Source organism: Cebidichthys violaceus, unplaced genomic scaffold (assembly GCF_023349555.1).
Source record: "Cebidichthys violaceus isolate CVI_PGR_0920_01 unplaced genomic scaffold, fCebVio1.0.p SCAF_6, whole genome shotgun sequence".
In the NCBI taxonomy this organism is placed as follows: domain Eukaryota; kingdom Metazoa; phylum Chordata; class Actinopteri; order Perciformes; family Stichaeidae; genus Cebidichthys; species Cebidichthys violaceus.
Window position 1 is genome coordinate 7,777,633 of NW_027176816.1, and position 20,532 is coordinate 7,798,164.

Here is a 20,532-nt window from a genome sequence, read left to right on the forward strand (position 1 = left end):
CGCCAGCTTTACAGACAATTAGTTTACTTGGTGCTCCACAGATCTGCGCTTGTCCTGCTGAATAAGCACACGGTGCATCTAGAGACTAAAATGCTGCCAAATCACGGAGCCAAATAATCATTATCACAATAAGTTCTGTACCGAAGCTCCTTGGGGTGTCGGAACCGAAGTCTAATGTGGCTCCTGTGAAACACAACAACTGAAAGGTAGAAACAAAATCTAGTTTTGTTATCACCTTTGGTGTATTGCCTTGGTATCAGTGCTGCAGATTGTTTGCATCTGACTTTCGTTAACACTGATTTATGGATTCATCTCAGGGACTAAATATTTCATACCGATAACTTTTTACCGTTGTACTCAAGGGCAAAACACTACCTTAGTGTTTGTTTCAGTTGGCCGTAGATAACAAGGCTTTGATTGAAAAGTGCTGACTGAGAGTCTGGGTAATTACCCGGCAACCAACATGGATTTTATAAGTTACACCCGCTGACGTCTGTCTTTCAGTTTTTGCCTTGTAGAAAGAAAAAAGAAATCCACCAAACCAATTATTGTTATCAACATTCACCAAAACAAGCGAAAGAAGTTTTTAGTTTTGCTACTTGATCACTTACATATTCAAACGCTTCAACAACATAGACTGACTGTCCTGTGCTCTTCCACTCAGCAGGGAGTAAAGCTGATTGAAACAAGCAACATACTGAATTCAACATAACCTACTAACATCCCATCTCATTATTTTGGATTGTCGTCTCCGTCTTCAGCAGCAAGGTTAAAGTTGGAGTCCTTGTGGGCGTACTTTTGATAGACCTGGTGATGGCCTTGAATTGTCGTCTGCTTGATTGTGTTTCTCCAGTTTTACCGCAGTGAAATGTTTAGGAAGTGTGAGCTTTGGTGCTCATTGAGAGAAAGCCATGGTGTGTTTGCTGATAGGAGGCTGATATGAAATTAGAAGCAAACAGAAGCTTACATTCATAAAAATTAAGAAGAATATTATATTACTACTTACCATCACAGGGTTTTTTTCAGTTTCCCTTTACAGCCCACCTATCTGTATGAAAATAGATATTTTTATGGAGCAGCTTTGGCTCACATTTGTTAATTGTGCTCTGTACTTAATCTGTGCAATAACCACAGAGAAGGAAAGACAGTGATGCTGAGTTAGCTGCTATTGCATTTGACATTCTGTCCTCTGGCTTTATTGAACAACTGTGTCATTGCCTTATGCCAGTAGGAGGTCACGGACAGTGTGAAATTACTGGAAATGGCTCTCCCCTAAAGCACTAATTAGTGAGCTTGGAGGTTTTATAGCTTTCTAGAGGAGCTTTCCGCTTCAAGAATTTTTGGCTTTGTTTACACGCATGGCAACCATGGCAACAGAGTCACAGCAATTTAGTAGTTGATTGGGCGTTGGCTAGCAGCTAACGTTGGTTGTTTCCACACAGGGAGTTAACAGAAAAAACACTGCCCTATCAAAACAGCAGCAACAAAAAGATAGTCAGCAGTGTTCCAGCAATTTAGTCTGAGATTTGGCATTGGCTTGAAGCATGAGGTTCATCGTGTAAAGAACAAAGTTTTTAATAACCATGTTCTGTGATACACTATGTTGAAATGAGCTGAAGATATTAAGAGCTTTAGCCTTATATGGGATCTACAGTACAACAGTTTGCTCTTTGAAAGCTCAAAAGGACTACCTCACACTGTAACTACAACTTCCTTTTTTAATCCAAATGTTCATTTAAACAGTTGATTTTTTCAGAATTAAGAAAGGAAGAGGTAATAATGATGGCTCATAACGTGTGAGCCAGAGGAGAAATTAACAGTAAAACCAGCAGTGTTTGCACGGCTCAGTGCAGGGGAACTTAAATGCAACATGGCGGACTTACCTCATACTATTTCTATTGTACTTTCTTTCCTCCCTTGGCTGCCTTATCGACCTCATGTCAGCCTTTACAGCAGAAGAACAACAAGGAGAAGTGAAGCCCAAGTGAAGCCAGGCTACTCTTAGTTATTTATGTATCTATTTCTCTATTTATTCAGTACCCCCTCTGCTTGCAGGGTTCCCAGTTGCGGGTTGCCTTTCGATCCAACTGTGAGCAGCATGACAATTGTGTTTCTGTTGCTTGTAGGAATCGGACAAAACATAAAACGTATACGGAAGAGATCAATATTCCTGCTTTAAGCTTTATGTGCCTAAAGCGTAGGTATTTCCTAAGTAAAAGACTTTCATTATATTTTTTTTCCCTTCAGAGCATCAGAGAAACTTTACTCATTCCTTCTTTGTTTCAGCATTTTGCCCAAGTCCATATTTTACCATGCTGTGGTTGTTGAATATTACATATTGCCTGGTACTATCTGAATGTTGCTGTGGGCCAACTGTGCAGGTTGGAGTTGGCTCTGTGTTCGGGCTGTTGTCTTGAGAGCAGAGGAGGGAACACTGTAAACCTGCGAGCACCAGATGTTACACAGTGCTTGCGACCTGTCTCTCTCTCTCTCTCTCTCTCTCTCTCTCTCTCTCTTGCTCTCTCTCCTTCTCCACTCCTCCACCTTCACATCCCTGCTGTCTGTCTGTCAGCACTTTCCCAGTGGTGGTGTGAGACATGGCGTCAGGGTGCCTGGGCTGCCAGCTTCTGCCAGCTCACACTGTGACCTCCAGCCCCGCCACCTCAGCTCCGCGTGCCAATGCCACAGCAAGCCACTACTGGGCATTTATACTGAGGCGACAGCCTTTGCCAGGAGGAGAGTTTTTTCATGTTGTTTGGACCATTTTGAAAAGCATCTCCTATTGTAATAGTAGGAGGGAGCACAACCTTTTCTTAACAAAAGAAAGAGCCCCAACAAGTGATCTGGTAGACATCAGTTTTTACTGGAATATTTAATTTTTTTGATATTGTTATGTTTTTATCAAAACACATGATTCAGCAATACAGACTTTAGTTTCCATTACTGTGAACAAATATGGAAAAATAATTTACATCATTCTGTAATATTGAGTTGTAGGGACTACAATAAGTGATAGGAGTATTTTGAATTCATAGACCAGAAGCATTGAAAAAGCAGTAGAACTTATTGTCTGCAATGCATCGAGTATCAAAGTTCCAAGCATTGAATGCTTGGTCAGATTTTTAGACATTTTTCCCTTGATTCTTTGATCTGAAATTTCCTCACCTAAAGCAGTAAAATTTCTAACTTTAGACAATATATTTACTTTAATCAAACATTATTTACCACGGCTAAAAAAGGGCTTAAAACATGATTATATTCCCCAAACTCAGGTAATGAAAAATGTATTGTTTTGGTATCAGCACCTAAACTCTGGTCTTTTAAATTGATAGCCAGCCCTAGTAGAAATTTGATTAGTTGTACAGGCTTTGCGGTATCATCTCATTAATACTGCATACCAGTGGTATCAATGACAGACGTTGAGTATTAACACATATTAGTCTTCCTAGTGTCTGGGTCAGTGTGTCTGTCCTGTGGCCGGAGATGAGAGGTGCGGTATTGACCAGTTTAGGGATGAGCTGAGGATGAGATGATTGTCTCCGGCGTGCACCTGGGTGATAAGAAAGCAGCTCATGTCCTTCTCTGCTATCAGGCCCAACAGCCACAATACACCCCCCCAGCCCAACCCATCTCCATCCTCTCCGAGGCCCCCGTCCTTCCCCGCTAACCCTGGCCCTAGGAGCTCCTTAGGGAGTGCTGACTCAGGTGACTGGGTTTTAAACACCATCCACACCCCCCTTCCTCATCTTCCAGGGCTTGAGTGTGACCTTGCCTCCACCCAGAGAAAGAAGGGGGGAAGGGGTTGATGGAGGGCAGGGATAGGGCTAGGACCTCATTAGCCCAACCTGAGGTGGGACAGCTCAGGAAAAGTGTGCTAATTACCCTACTAACAATGTCCTTGCCGTTCATGGCTTAGAGCGGCTACTTCGCCACGGGATAATAACCCCATCACCTCTCTGAGAAGTTCAGGATGGCATTATCATGATCACTTTAAATGATGGACAGAGGGTGGTGTTATAACACAGCTAGCTGGTTGATGGATTTGCCTGCAATTTCTCACAGTGGAGCGAGTGGAACTGCAGTGTGTGTGATTTGTGCTTTGTTGCCACTGAGTGACGCAGATACATTATTATATGACTTTAAACACTTTTTTTTTTTAACCCTGCATCTCATTTTCTCTTAAACCCTGCACCTCATTTTGTTCTTGAAAATAAAACATTGGGCTCTCAGACACAGATAGCTACTAATTTTAGCAAGTTCCACTCTATAAAAAGAAGTCTATCATTAGTCTGAAAAGTTTGCAGTCACAGTCCAATCAAGCGTCTCCTTGCTTAGCAACCGGCGGTGACTGTTTTGTCTGAGACTGTTCTCTGAGTCATTGCTTCTCTGTGACTGAAAGGTGACCGGTGAGGCCAGCATTAGGCCCTCCGAGCTTTCCTCCATCTTTTCTGTTAGCGTGTGGAAAACAGCTTGGCAACCGACAGCCTGACATTACAGCAGGAGCCTGTAATCATGGGACTGTAAAAACCCAAATCCAGCGGCCACAAACAGTGTGGCCTCGTCATAGTGGTGGCAGCTAAGAACCATTCACCGCTTCTGTCCCATAAACTGTGCTTGCTGTGTCATACCAGACCCCCTTCATAGATGATTCTGCTTTCAATAAAGATGCCAGTTAAGCCTTTAAACAAGATTCCCACTGACACGAGAGGATGCTGAAACCAAACAATTGACATGTTTAAAACTGCATGTTTTTAGGCGTATTTTGTGGACAAAATCATAGTGTACATGAAGTTTCCTGTTCATTTGGGCTTTGGGATGTTCTTCCATGTGGTAAACAGTAAATGATATTTAGACTGTTGCCTAAAACATATTCAACCCCGTACCTCTCCTACCACACAAGCTGTTTGCTATTACCTTGTAACTACACTGGTACTGCCGGCTGCTATACTCCCCTCAAACGCTAAGCACTTATTTCCCTTCATCGGGCCATTTAATGCAACCAGGATGGTAATCAGATTGCAAATGAAATACCTTCATGACACGGTTGTTTGAGTCTACTGGTGTGGGGAGGTAAGAAAGGCAGCTGGTGAAGCCTTTGGAAAGGCAGCGTGGCTCCAACCAGATCTGGGCCTAATCTGTAAACCCACCTCCTGCTCCTCCTTTGGGTGCTGAAGGACAGGACAGGGGGTTTGAGAGACTCTTGTGGATAGTTTTGTTGTGAAGGGCCTCCTGTTGAAGTGCAGGCGTGACAGTAGAAAAAAAGACCTGAAGCCCAGTGTCATATAACACAGATTCATTGCGTTGTCTTTTAGATATTTTATTACTAACAAGTAAGAAAGACCTGTTCAAGGATTGATTTATATTTCGTTTTTCATCATCTTTCTTTTAGCATTATTCAATTGCCATTTTTCTCTAGAACAGCGGTTGGCGGCCCGAGTTAAAAAAGAGCCATAATCAGGTTTTAAGCTGCTAAACTACTTATGAGTTGTGAATATGTTCGTTAATACATCTTAATGTGGAAGATGAGTAGGGATGAGACCCAAAAGTGCTGGGTGCGGTAGTCTGTCAGAGTGTATTACACACCTCAGAGCTAAGAGCCGGTTGATAGGACAGCCACTTGTAGCTGCTGAGTCTGCTTAGAGGTATGCATATTAGAGAGTTTGGACTGTGCTGTCTGGATGGAGGATTTTTGTGGTAAATAGTGCATGAAATAGTATGAATTTATGCGCTGCTGATTTATCACACACTGGTTTGGAATGCGTTGTGGAATTAAATTTGTTTGGGGCTGCTTTTAAATGTGTTTATCCTCCCTTTCCTCTGTGTGTGTGTGTGTGTGTGTGTGTGTGTGTGTGTGTGTGTGTGTGTGTGTGTGTGTATGTATGTGTGTGTTACAGTCGTGACAGTGACCTCTCTACAATCATCTCCAACCTGCACCACACCAGACAGCACGGCATGCCCGAGGGCCAGTCAGCCTCCGACCACAACACCAGTACTGGACACACAGGTAGGACCCCCAGTGATGCTGTGTGTGTGTTTAAAGGTTTGCCAGGATGTTTTCTTTCTTTTTCTTTTATTTTAAATTTCTCTCTTTCTGCCTTTGCATTTAGACTGATGATATACTCCCCTTTACATCTCCTGTAACATATGTAAATGTTTCATTATCCATTTAATTTACCCTAATTTGTGTGATTTGGGGGAATTTAACATAAGCTTATTACTCATTCCTGGAGGTCGCTCTCAATTTGATTACTTAATGGTCTTCCCACATTCTCTGCCACACTCCAGGATTTTTGTTAAACCCCCTGTTTTAAATTACTTCTGAATAAATAGCTTTGTTTGCCATTAATCCAGTTTCTTGTGAGCAGAGGAACCATGGTGTGCACGTGCTAAGAGCTTTTCTTACAGCTTACTGACAGAACACAGACAGCATTTAATCACAGCTATTTGTCAAGTAGCTTGTATGAATATTGTGTTTCCTTCAAAGACATATGTTTGTAAAACAGCCTCTGTGGATATCTCTATTCAGCAGTCAAGCTACTGTACTGCCACACTGTACATTCATGACATATGTTTATGTCATGTACTGTATCCGAACAAGGTATAATTGAGTGCAACAAATGCTTCACAAGCAACCCAAACACATTATCATGTAATTTGATATTTAAAATTCGTATATTGTCAATACTTATTGAAACAGCTTTCAACTGATATATGTCACACTTAGATTCTGAGTTTTGTGGATGACTATAAACTTTGTCTCAACTGATGTTGTAGGTTCTTGTATTATTATTTTTTTCTGTTCAAAATGTTTGTCAGGATGTCTTTTCTCAAGGTTCAACCCATGAAAGTCAGATTAATTGAATTATGGAAATTATGTAAACTGTAATAGTTTATCTTTTTTTTTAAAATCTGCTGATTTTTGCAAACAGGAAACATGTAAAATACTGATCATGAAAAAAAAAATCAGCTGAATTCTAAACATCCCATCAGTCCAAATATTTTTATAAACAAATACATTCACCCCTAATTAACAAATGAGTTGTCTGGTTATCAGTGAAGACCATACCTCGCTCCAATGTTGCCCTGGGTTTGACCCTGTCCCTTCTTATAACATTAGCCAGAGGCACAGCTAGAACCACAATCAGTCCAGACCCAACACCTCCATACCCTCTCTCTGTGTGCTCATCTCCTCTGTCTGCCAGATTAATTGTCCATACGGTGCCTGTGATATCAGCCGGGGTGGGTGGAAGGTGGAGGGTATTAGACTGCTCAACAGCCAACCCAGCCAGTGTCTTAAACCACGGTTTGTGACGGATTTCCACCCAAATACCGGCCTAATCAGCCGCTAAACTTAATGGAGAAATCAGAGCCCTGGGTAGTTATTTTAATGGAGGAAGACACAAGGGGATAGAGGTGGGTTGGGGTTGACGGAGGAAAGGGTGAGCACAGTGTGGCCTACGCCAAGGGGGGTCCAAGACCCTAAAATCTGTTCGTTTGAGCACTAAAGGGAGATTTAACAGGCTGCCTAAGCTGCTCGCTCTGCGTCTGTAAACAAGTCCAATCCGATCAGCCACTGGCTCCAACTCTGTCTACCAGTGAAATTAGACGCACACGCGTTCAGAAACGCACAATTACACACAAATAACACATCGTTATACAGATGTGTGCCAACGCAAAATCAACACATGTTTAAATTTGCATCCAAATAAAGGTGGGTGTAATGTGTATGAATTTTTAGAGCAGTGGATTATTTCACTTTGAGATAAATGAGACAGTAAACGCAGCTTGCTGTATAATATTGTGTTTACTCTGTTCTGTCAGTCAACTCCCCAATTTGACTTATCCTCCGTCTGTCCGTCAGTCTATAAACTGTGGACGGAGAAAATGTGAGAGGCAGAGGAGTAAGATAGGAGAGAAATTAAGGATAACATTAAGGAAAAGTCTGCAGCAGAGAGAGACCGAGATGCATTGATGGAAGAAACATTTGGAAATGGAGAGAGGGAGAGAGAGAGAGAGAGGAAAGAGAGATGAATGAGTGCGGTGGTGGTATCAGGGGAGGGCAGGCGGCAGCGATGGCGGCGGACGTCTCTGTGTGTTGTTGTGTGTGTGGGTCAGGAGGAAAGGGAAGCAGGCTTGCTGGGTCGTCTCTGCGCCGTAGTGGGCCGTTAATTAAATCTGAGGGACAGACAGGAGGCCTGCCTCCCTCCTTCTCTTCTCCCCTCCCTCCCTCCCTTATTCGCTCTCTCACTCCCCAGCCGCTGGCTATTCAGAGGCTCTGCGAGAGGGGGAGGGAGGAGGGAGGAGGGAGGGGTAGAGTAGGGGCGCCGACGCTGAGAGTCTGGCTGCCTGTGGAGACTGTAAACCGTGGCTCTGCGGTCAGACTGGAGACTCAAACGGGCAGATAAGGTGTTTTGGACCGCCACTCTCTCTCTTTCTCTCCCTCTATCTCTCCCTCTCTCCCTCTCTTCTCTGCTCCCTGCACTCAGACTCCCAGAGGCAGTTACAGCCTGTCGATGTGTGTGTGGTTGGGGGTTGTAGCAGTGGTTTGGGGCTTGAGCACATTTTTGTGTGTGTGCACCTTTCCGTGTGGTTTTAAATGCTTGGTTTTAGATGTTTGCTTGCGTGTGAATCTGCCGCCCAGCATGTTTGTGCAAGACCTGCTTTTTCAAACTGATTGTGAGTGAGGATCGTTCTTAAAATATTACCAGCTAGGTATTACTTGATTAGCATAGAAAGGCAATTCTAAACAAAAGTAAACACTCCGGATTTCTGATATTAGCTCTGTCATACAGAAGCAAAAAGGGCAATGGGGGTTGTAAATAATTTAAAACATCCCGCTACTTAACAGGAATGTAATTGCACTGCCTTACCATAATGCCTTCTCAGCTTTATTGTTCATAAAGACATTATTAGTCTTTAATAACCTGTGACCTTACCTGAGCACTGATTTGATAAAAAGATTAACATGTATATTCTGGCTTGACCTTTTGGCTACCAAAAGCCGCTGTATACTGAAGAAGACAAATGAACACTGATGACAGACATGACAAGATTAGACAAAGAAAGCAGCACATTTATGAATGGCAGAAAACACCAAGTGATTGAAAACACCGGAAATATTTAGTTGTGAGGTGTAAGTTACGTTCAGGTCAGAAACACCTTTCTAATATTGCACTGAGGGGTTCATTTTCTGTCTTTGCTTGTTTGCTCCATTTTGACATGAAAAACTCAAAAGTGACTTGCTGTACAAATTCTAATCCCGTTATTTTAAAGTAGTTTGTTATTTGCAACTTTTTCGAAGTTACTATCACAACAATGGCTGTCTTTGCTCAGGACTTATTGTAAACAAAACACTGTTGCTGGAAACATCTCTTCTTCACTATATGAGGCAATTTTTACAGGAAGTACGTACTACTGTAGCCGACAGAGGGCTTATAGAGCGACGAAAATAAAAGCTTGCATAAATAGCCACTAGGTTTAGTTTTTAATGTGTTACATAACTATACTGCTTTGCAAAGGGGACATTTATTTATATGTCCCAGATTTTCACGTTAAGGTCAGTCATACTTTAGTCAGTTGACTAGACATACAAGTCTTCCTCCGTGATTTCCTTTCTCCTTCTTCTTTAGTTGTGTTCTTCTCTCTCCACCTCTCTTTATTTCTCTCTTCCTGTTGAAAAGACATTGAACATGACAAACAGTGGACCAGTGTTACTGTGTGTGTACATTTGCACGTGTTGGAGGTGGCGCATCCTCTCCTCAGCGTGAGCAGAAGCGCCTCTCTCCCCATCCCCATCAACCACCCCCATTCCTCCCCCATCCTCCCCTCCCTCTCCCAGCTGCATCGGCCTGTAAGCCAATCAATGGCAGGGCTTTCAGGGCCGGCGGAGGCCCCGGCGCACGGAGGGGGATCAATAAGTTATTAGCACCATTCTGTCAGCTGTAATGTGGAGATTGATCGGGGGGCTGCGGCTGGCGGCCCACCCCACGTCCCCGCCTGTCACTCCCCCCCCCCCCCCCCCCCCTCTCCGCACAGCCCCCACCTTACCGGCCTGATAAAGATGACAGATTAACGGAGTAAGAGAGGAATTAAGGAGTCTGGCTGTCTGAGCTGTCACCACGCTGCATGGGATGGAGAGGGGAGAGGGAGAGGACTAAAGTTTGAGGGAGGAGAGGAAATCAGAGAGTAAAGAGGAATGCCTGCCTGATGGTTCGCCCTGGTGGTGTCACATGAAAGAGGAAAGGGTTTAATTCCTGCTGTTTCCTCTTTCTCTATCCGTCCCTCTGTTTTCATCCCTCTTTTCTCTGAGTAGGAAGAACTGCAGATAAGGAGGAGGTTAGCTAGCAAAGAGGAACTGAGGCAGAGGCTTGAATATTGGGTGGTTGGAAAAAAAGTTAGCTTGTTGTTGTTGACCAGGAATGGTAAAAACAAGGGGCTATATCATAGCAGCTAATGCTATTTTGACTTAATTATTGCACTCTTTTGACAGTAAAATCACAGTCAACTCCTGACTCCATAACCATTAATTCTTCAGCAGTATTAACAAGCAGGTGGTAGGGAAATGCTCGGGGTAGCAAACTTGACTGTGAGCAGTGTTAGTGGGAGTAAAAGTGTTAGAGTAGACTCTAGCAGAGCTCAGGGTTTGGCATTAAAAGGGAGCGCCGGTGCTCTAAGAAGCCCCATTTAATTGGCTTTAAAAGCTTTCCGCCCTCAAATCTCTGGCCCTCGGGCACTCGCTCAGGAGACGCAGTGTCTTGAGTGAGGTCGGCTCAAGAGACGACTCAAGTGTGTGTGTGTTTGATCATGAGAGGGTGTGTGTGTGTGTATGTGTGTGTTAGAAGAGGGGTTTTAACTAATGGGGGTTCTCTCTTTCTTTGTTAATATTCCAGCAATAAGATAGATGGAGGTCTTTTTGTGTGTGTGTGTGTGTGTGTGTGTGTGTGTGTGTGTGTGTTTTTTTAAAGAAAAGTACTGAACATGATTTGAAAATGAGAAGAAAAACAGAATGAGATATAAAGGTTCTGACAGAAAAAGTAGAAATTATGAAAGACATTCAATATGTGTACTTGTACTATGTACTTGTCCATTAGCGTCCCCCCTTCCCCCTTCTGCCTTCCGCCTTCCCTACACTGTCTCCTTAGGATGGTATAGGGAGTGGATCTCTTCAGGACCTGAGAGGCAACATCAAACACTGGATCATTAGTGAACCTCACTCTCTCCCTTTCTTGTTTGCTCGCTCGCCCTCTCATCAACACCAGGGCAAAATCCTCTGAGTCCTGTCTAAATGTCTGTCTGTCTCTCTTTCCCGTCCCTGTCTGTCTGTGTCTTGTTATAGTGAAGAAAGAGCATAAGTTTGGGTGATAGGTTAAGGAGTAAAGGTCAGACTCCACTGCAGCTTCACTCCTCTGTTGATGACTGTCCGTGCGTTGCTAAGGTAACAAGTGGACACAGGAGTGGACACATGACAGAAATTGCCAAGTGTTGTTTACTTGGGTATTGCTACGAAATTACCTTGTTTTGCTTCATTGTTTCTCCGCACTGTTTACACATGCTGTGCAAATGATGAAAAATGGCTTTGTTGAAAAGAGAGACAGAGAGAGAGAGGATCCATTCTCCTTGGGGGGGGGGGGGGAATACGCACCGAGAAGTGAGAAAGAGAAAGCTTGAAAAAAGAGTAAGAAGGGAAGCAGTTGCTGCTGTGGCTTGGCTGTCTGTGTGGAGGAAGAAACAGAGTCAAAGAAAAAAGTGTATGAGATAGAAATAGAGAAAGAAAGAAAGAGAGAGAGAGAGAAAGAGTGAGAGAGAGAGAGCGAGAGAGAGAGAGAGAGAGCGAGAGAGAGCAATGACAAACAGCCTTTTCCTTCCTGGCAGCACTGCATGCAATGTGCTCTGCATCCCCTCTCTCTCTGATTAGGCCCGTATTGATTTGAGGTGTGTATGAGGGGGTTGGAGGTGAGGCGATTGGGTGGGAAGGAAAAGAGGGATGAGAGGGGAGGAGAGGGGAGGAGGAAGAGGCAGTATGGGGGGCTATAATTGTACACTAGATGCTCCTCTTTGGTGGCAGGGGAGGAGGTAGAGGGAGAACAGGGATGAAGAGACTGATACAGGGAGGGTGTAAATGGGAGGAGAGAGAGAACTCCTAATGGGAGGAGGTTTTAAACACACCAAGAGGAGAGAGACACAAAGACATGAGGAATGAGGCAAGAAGATCAGAAGTGTGTTTATGAGGGGAGGACAGCAACAGGAGAGAGGGGAAGAGGAGGAGAGTATCTGTCGTGGAGGTACAAAAACTAAAAATAACACCTGATATAGACATAATGTAGGCTGAGAGTGATTTCCCAAGCAGCTGAGAGGCTCTCGTGCACTTAAGTTCAGTCAGAGCCTTTTGTGCCAACATCTGGAAAAAGAGAAGAGAAGAGAGAGAGGAAGAACAGTGATAACACTTTAAGACTGTTGGAAAGAGACGTTGGAGGAGACACAGAGAGACAGAGCCCTCCTCCCTCCTTCACATAGACAAAAACACGCACACACGTGAATGAGCCAGGCAGATCTGTCATCCACGGCGGTGCAGGCCCCTTCTCGTATCTGACAGAACAAGCAAATCTCCAGACGCCCGTGGCTTGCTTTACTTGCTCTCTTTCCCTCCACCCATTACTTCTTTTTTTCTCTTTGGCTTTTTTTCACTTCCTCTCTAAATCTGCATTTCCAAAACAGCTGCCATGTATACAGGTAGGCATAGAGCAGAGCTTCAATATCAAGCTTTTACTTTGGCCTTTTTGCTTACTGCTCTTTCTCTTATTGTGTGTTTACAGATGACCTTCTAGGAAAGAGAAGAAGCTTCTCTCCCAACAGCAGCAGCGAGTGTCCCTCTGACAGCAAGAAGTCACGTAGCGTATCCCCCAAAGGTAAGACCATGCAGAGTATTTGTGACTTTACAGCTGTGCTTGGATGGACACTTTCTGACAGAAAAGAAGTGAAAATTGTGGGAAAGAAGACAGGATGGCTGAGTTAAAGTTAAAGAGAAAGGATGGAAGCTGCAGAGTGTAGAGGGAAAGATGAGGTGGTACTGGTTTAGCTGCTGGTGGTCAGTGTTAGCGTGATACACATCAAGTCACTAAAGGGTCTCTTAATTTACCAAAACTTAGTATTTTCTCACATTGCATTAATTGTATGGAACCATGACGTTTTTACCTGATAAACTTTGTCTGCTAGATTCTGCTGCTAACCCAATACGATGGATATTTTAAGCACCACAAAAGGAGAATTTGTACTGCTGAAAACATTTAGAAATGACATTAATAAAAACTCTTTTCTTCCCATGTAAAATGTTGGAATTCCTCTGGTCACTCAACAGGCCTGACTGAACAGTTTTCATTTTGTGACTACATCTGCAGTAGAAAATAGTCCCAATTTTAACAAAAAAAACAGAACATGGGTGGTAGAGAAATGCCAGCTCCAACCGCAGAACACACGGTAATATAATGTCTAAATGTTCTAATACCTTAGATAAAGGCCCCTGTTGATTGAATATCATTTTTGCTGCAGATTCCTAATATAAATTGTATTGCCTTTTCATCTGTTCTCTAAGTGACATGGGAACAACATAAATAACAAATCTTAAAAAGGCATACGTTGGCAAGACAATTCCCCGCTGTAGTGCTGCAATCCGGTCGCCATCCTCTATTATTCATATTTCCCTCATGTGGCGAGAAACCAGGCGCCCAGCGTGGAGCCGGCACAGCCGTCCCTCTGGGCTCCTGAGGAAGACTTCCTGACTGATGCATTATACAGCAGGCAAAACCGCGAAACCAAGGGCAGCACACCGCACATCCAGTCTCATCTCTGGAGACGACTGAACAACATGTACACACACACACACACACACACACACACACACACACTCTCACACACACTCTCTCTCACACACACACACACACACACACACACACACACACACACACACTCACTCAAGGAGCATGTGTAAGCCAAAGATAAAAAAAACACGTACAGTGACACAAATTATGTTATTTTATTAAAATGTTATTAAATTCAGTGTAAAACATAGATTGGGGGAGGGTAAGTGTAGATTAAGCTGTGTAGAGCTCAGCCTGAGCCTGGTGTTGACCTTTTCCCCCTGGGTAACCTTTGACCGACATCAGCCCTGCCTGGAGCCTCTTTCTCTGAGTAGAGAAGCACTCATTCCCGGCCATTATAGTCTTATTTAGACACAGCTCAGCTTCTGAAAGATGCATGGGTTTTTATGTGGATGTGAGTTCTGTGTGCGTGTCTGTGTGTGTACTCGGGCTTGACTTCCTCTTAAGGCAAATGGGCCTTGTGTGTTTTTATTTTGACGTTGTGCTCTTTTGCCTGCGTGGTTAGGTTTTTGGCTTTTAAAGCAAACAACGGCTGTATATGGCTTACATATATTTTAAATTTTCTGTATATTTGCATGAGGGTGACTGATAAAGAAGACTGTGTGTGTGTGTGTAAGTGTGTGTGCAGCCTGCTGTCCAGAGAAATGAAGTTAAGCCATTTCAAAACACCGCTGATCCTGTGTCTTAACCTTGAGCTCTATCCACATTCAAACCCAGACTCTGTACCTGCATGTGTGTTTCTTTATCTATGCTTGTCTTCATGTCCTCCAAGTTCAGCGACAGACACTATCCCTTAATGACTAATGCAAGTCGAGAAATAAATTGTGAGAGAGAGAGAGACAGAGACGGAGTAGCGCAGCGTAGGAATGGAGCAGGAGAGATTGGATGCCGCTGTGTAAATGATGTCTGTTTTTCTTTCCGTTGCAAAATCGGCACCCCCTGCTGTGTTTAGAGAGCGAGAAAACTTCAGACAGTCACAGACTAGTTGCGTGCACACACACACACACATACACTTGAGGACCTTGGGTGGATTAGCTGGAGCTTGGCGGTGGAGACAGAGATGCTTGCGTGCTTGCTTCCTCCACCACCACCTCCAACCCACCTCCGCTCCTTAGCGCCACTCCTGCTCGCCTGCCCGGGGCCAGGCTCAGGTTACAATAAGAAGGAGGGTGGTAAAAATAACCCCTGCTTTCCTCTGCTTCTCCCTCCTCCTCCTCCTCATCATATTTCTCCCTCCTCTAAGTCCCAAAACACCTCCCCATATCCCCCACCAACCATACCTTAGATCATGTTACTATTGACAGAGAGAGGGAGGAGGGAGGTCAGAGAGCGAGATTAAGTATGGGGACTGACAGCTAGATGAATATCATACACCACATGAACACACACATGATGGAGGAAGCGGGGCCTTTTTTGTAGTCTGCATAAAAAAATATTTTAAATACAATACAACAAAATAACCCTACTTAAAACCTTTCACCTTATGTGAACAGTAATACATAATTCCGTGCTTTCTGTCAGAGAAATAATGAGTTCGTGCTAGGGTCAGGCTCCGACCATTAACAATGCATGGTTGTATGTGTATAGCTTTATCCAAAGTTTCCAGTCCATCAGGGCTGTCTTTGCTTTCTTCTTAATGAATAATCTGTGTTCAAGCATGTTTTCTGGCTGATATTTGAGGAAGCATTCATGACGGTGCAAGAATAATAAAAAAAATATGCAAGATAGAAAGATAATATAATTAACTATGGGTAATTCTTTGGTATGTGCGGTTTACAATGGCAATGAGTGCATTTTGTAATGTTATTTAAAACCGTGTAAGAAATATTTTGTATTTTTGTATTTACCTCCACCCTCCAAATTGTGAACCCGTAGCTATCTCACAGTGCTCAGAATGACTCAAATTAAATTCTGGTGTTTAAATAAAAACGCTGTTTAGTGGAGTTAACAAATCTCCAGTAGGTGACTCTGCAATGACCACTGCTGTATTGTGTGATTGAATGAACACAACCCACAATTGGCTAACCCCCGGTCTAGACACTAATGGGCTGTAAAGCGTCCTAAAACACACTTAATTCAAAATCAAACAGCGATGTATGCAGGCAATCGGCTCAAAGTCGTCGTATAAGACATTTTATACAATCTTGACAAAAACAAAAGGAAACTCACCAAGCTGCCTTCATTCAACCACAAGCGGTTCTTTAGCATGTAGCTATTCCTAGTCACCCAAAATTATTATGCAAATTGTATTAGTTTTTGTTCTTCTCTTTTCTATTTGGGGTAAACAGATAAGTATACTTTGCAGGGTTGATAAACTGTAGTGTTCTGTGTTCAGTTCAGTGATATTCAACTTCAAATTTTGCAAATCTGTGACCTCTGGCTTCTGTTTGAAACTGCCCAGTATAGTATTTATCCCCTGATAATGTGGATATTGACAGTTATTGATGTAAGTGTCCCTCCTCTCTTCAGAGAACTCCCAGAGCCCGGTGGTGGAGGCAGGCGGCAGCCACGGCCACATGAGCCCTGAGGAGCACTACAGGCGCATGATGTCAGCGCTCAGCGAGCAAGGGTCCTATGAGGAGCAGCAGCAACGGCTCTACCAGCTGGCGAGCAGCATGGGTCTGCCTGGCCACGGTCAGTCCACAGGCTCTGTATTTGTAGGTGTGTGTACGGTCATCATCATCCTCACTGTCATCATATTGGCTTTCAAATACCTCTTATTATTTTGTTACACCTTACTGTATATACCGCAGTGCACAGTTGATTTTTATATTCAGAATAGCATTTCCTTCTCTACAAGTAAGAATCGACTGATGAAAGATCTAGAGGTGCTTTTCCTTTCAGTTTTTTTTTTCAAACTTTGAAATAACTTCAGAGTAGGTTTGAAGTAACTTGCGATTTACTTCAAACAAAAAGAGTTTCCTGTGGAAGCACTTCACCAGCTTCTATAAAAACATCTCCTCCGTCACCTGTCACCAAGTCACTGTGATGCACTGTGTTCAGGATACCATGTTAAGGTGTGCCACACTGCTGCCATTGTAAAACCCCAGCCATGGAGACGGCTGACATTTCTATTTGCGGTGCTTGCCCACCCAGTGTCAAAGTGTCACTCTGGGTGATTTCTGACCACCCTGGCCTCCGTTGTTAACAACACCCACAAGGCTGTGCATGCATCAACATTGCGATTGATCTAGGAGCTCTCATTGGCTGCCTGCCAACCCTCTAAATCTCCCAACACCCTCAAAACCACCAGTGTGTCCCAGTTTTTTTCAATTTCAACAGTCACGTAAGTGACTGGTTTTAGCTTGAGAGAAATGTATTGTTTGATTGGGAAAAAAAGAAAATGAGAAAATTTGCCTCGTTTGGATTTTAGAAGTTGGCCTTATATTCATTTCACTGTGCCTGCCATTAAATGCTAACCTTTTTCTCACATTTTTGTAAAGAATGTAACATTAAGTCCTACCAGTCTTTATGAGCTCTTTTGCAGTAGCATAAATCCAATTGATGCCCTGGCCGACTTGTAGTTTGAGCTACTTTTATTTTTATTTGATTAGTAATGATTTTTAATTGCTGGCTGCAAATCTAGGGGGCGAAGCCTATAAACGCTTTAATTGCCTTTTCCTCGTGTCTTAGAGGAGTTAGAGGGAAGATGCAGTGCATTGTGGGGGTTTTATGGCCCAGGGTGCAGTCTGATGACTGGCGTCCTTTCCCAGAAACCTTGCTGGTATGAGGAAGACACTCTGGCGCAATATAGACATACTCAATGCCTTTCTTCACTTCCACATTCCAAATCGTTTGATCATTTCCACAGCGTTCTTTATTCTGCACACGTGCATTCCTCTTCCAAGCTGCACTTAAAAGCAATATATGTGCAGAAGAAGTAGAGAAACAGGTGAGGAAAAATCAGGAATACAAGTCCAAAAAACCTGAGGAGAGAACTTCAGCCAATTAACAGACAGAGCTTGTTAAGAAACTAACACTCTCAGACACAAACAATCCAGGAGATGGGACAGATGGATGGCTGTTTTGTCTCTAGAGAGGCTGACGCGAATCACTTTAGCGAGAGCCCCTTGACATTGACCTGGTCTCTGATGGGGCCCTGTGACCCCCTCCTCCCTCCCTCTTGGGCCCCGATCACCAAACATCTCTCCTACACATCTCCATCTCTAGCATTGCTTTCATACCCTCTCCCCTCATCCTCCTCCTTTTCCTTACCCCCACCGCCAACCTTCCCTTTAGCCTTGGTCCCCGCAGAGCATCCTTTCATGTGTTTGAAGTGTCGGGCACAGAAAATTAGAGTGTGTGTGCGTGAAAGAGGCAGGGGTGAGGAGGAACTCTGTGTTCATGTGTGTGGATGTGTGTATGAATGTGTAGGTGTTGTTTGAGAGGTTCTCTCTGAACCTGATGGGCAAAAGAAGAGTAAGGGGAGTGGGGGGCTGAAATTGGGGTTGGAGGTGGAGGGGTGGCAGGATTGTAGAAATGGCCAGGAGGGCTTTCCCTCCCGCTTCATATGATGAAAGGAGAGTGAGGGAGAGAGAAAAGAAAAAGAGAGGTGGGGGTAGATATCCAGATGAAAGTGAAGGGAGGGGTGGTATGGAAGGGGCGTGCTTCTGTTTCGTCTTCTGCAGTTTAGTGTGATTTGCACACAACATCTCTTTATCATCATCATGCCAAAGAGCCGGAAAACTCAAGCATGTGATTGGTCAAAGTACTGGTGGTTAAAGACATTCAGTGTGACAAACTTGCCACATATTTACTGCTTGCTTAGCCTATGATACTGGCTGAATACCTCTTCCTGAAAAGATACTTAATTTTCTGATGTATGATGTGTTTTAGCGGATGGATGTCGGTCTTTGTGTACTGGCCAGTCCGCCAAATCCATCACGAGGCTGGCAAAGCTGCATCAGTGCGGCGCTCCTCTGCATTCTCGCGCCGAGAAAAACCCGGCTTAACCGAGGGGATTTAGGCCCAACACCAGGAATGATGGCGGGGAGAAAAATGGAATGGCACAAAAGAGGGATAAGCAGAATGGGTCCGAGTGGTAAACTGGGACCTCCCAAAATAACTCATGCAATGGAATATATGTGTATGTGTGTCCTCAATTAGGGCTTTAATTTGCAGATGAAGGGACTCTCTTCTTGTGTTCCAGCAGCTGCAACACCAAGAGTTTTAGAGGGTAAATTCTAAATCTGAGTACCTACTCTGTACACACACACACACACACACACACACACACACACAGTCTGAAGGTTAGAGCCCCAGGTGACCCTGCTCTTCTCAGTTCACATGAAAGAGAATTAGAGAGAGCGGGGCGGGGGGATAGAGAGAGCAAAATATGGACGCAGTGTTGGAGTGAAGCTTTACAAACACGCATTGGATAAAACGAGAATGGAATAAGATGAGAAAGGGAAGAAATAATAGAGAAATTACATACATTTTGTGTGTGTTTGAGAAATTGTCAAGATACTTTTTTATTTTTAAATCTATCAAAGCTTAGTTTATGGTTTGGGTCGGTGGGGTTTGACTGGTTGAACTGGACTCAAAACCTTAGTGTTTTTCTGACTCTGACTCTGGTTAAAGTCAATTTAATAAGCACAGTATTACTCAACCTGTGAAAAAGGTTGCATTACAAACTGGACGTGAAGCGTTTAAAAGACATGGATGTTTACAAAGCAGGGAGAGTCAAGAGAAAGACGCTGTTGAGTGGCATTATGGGAATTGCCGGTTACAGTGTTTTAGAGCTCGACTAATTAAAGTCTGCAGCCTAAAGTTAGGGTTTCTTCCATGTTTCTATGTTGGCTGCAATATAGTCAGGATATCTTGGGCTCTGCAGAATTGATCTGTGCTATCCTTTACAATTCTGTTCCTTGGAAGTCCCCAAACTTTATGGAAGTGCAATACTAAACCACTGGAGTACCCCTTTAACCCAGTCATACAAAATAATTGGTGAGGTGGGATTGTGACCACAGGAAACTCGTAGAGGTCAGCTCTTCCACCCTGTCACCCCTGCACCGTGTATGCAAGTGCACAACAGACTGTGTGTGTGTTTGTGTGTGCGCTCTATGGCTCCAGTTCCCCTCTGGTCCCTCCCTTATCTCTTCCAACCCCCCCTTACCCACACACAAACCACACATACACACACACACACACACACACACACACACACACACACACACACACACACACACACCCCTGTCTGCCGCCAGCCGATTCCCCTGTGGCCTGGCGCAGCAAACAGATCGATACACCGGAGCTAGGCCGCATTAATATCTGTCGCTTCACCCCCCCCTCCCCGGCGCCCACTCAACTGCTTCAGCACACACACACACACACACACACACACACAGTCAGGCACTCACATGCAAGCACCTAAATCACACAGACGCACACAAACACACGTCACACCCGTACCGGCGGCGGAAATGGCCCCTAGCTCCCGAGGGATCTGTCTAATTAAAAAAGAGGGGGAGGCGGGGAGGCGGAGAGAGAGGATAGATAGATTGAGGCAAGGAGAGGGAGGAGAGAGAGAGAGCAGGATGGATTTTTCTCTCATTAGAAGCCATGTCTCCTGGTGTGGCCTGGCCTGGCTGATAATGATGAGGCCTCTTCTCCTACGAGAGCGAGAGAGAAACGGGGTTTCTGGGGGAGAGAGAGAGGG

The 20,532-nt window shown here is 44.1% G+C and overlaps 1 protein-coding gene across 4 annotated transcripts in view; it reads left to right on the forward strand.

Annotated features, from left to right (window-relative positions):
• The window catches only part of samd11 (sterile alpha motif domain containing 11), a 57,467-nt gene that overhangs the window by 21,238 nt on the left and 15,697 nt on the right, over nucleotides 1-20,532 (forward strand). For 3 of the 4 annotated variants that reach the window (XM_068732695.1, XM_068732692.1, XM_068732694.1), the window contains exons 4-6: nucleotides 5,895-6,004; nucleotides 12,813-12,905; nucleotides 16,344-16,535. In XM_068732695.1, coding sequence (XP_068588796.1) covers nucleotides 5,895-6,004; nucleotides 12,813-12,905; nucleotides 16,344-16,535 — 395 coding nt within the window. The remainder of the gene's footprint in view (nucleotides 1-5,894; nucleotides 6,005-12,812; nucleotides 12,906-16,343; nucleotides 16,536-20,532) is intronic. The other variant, XM_068732693.1, reaches the window with a different exon arrangement.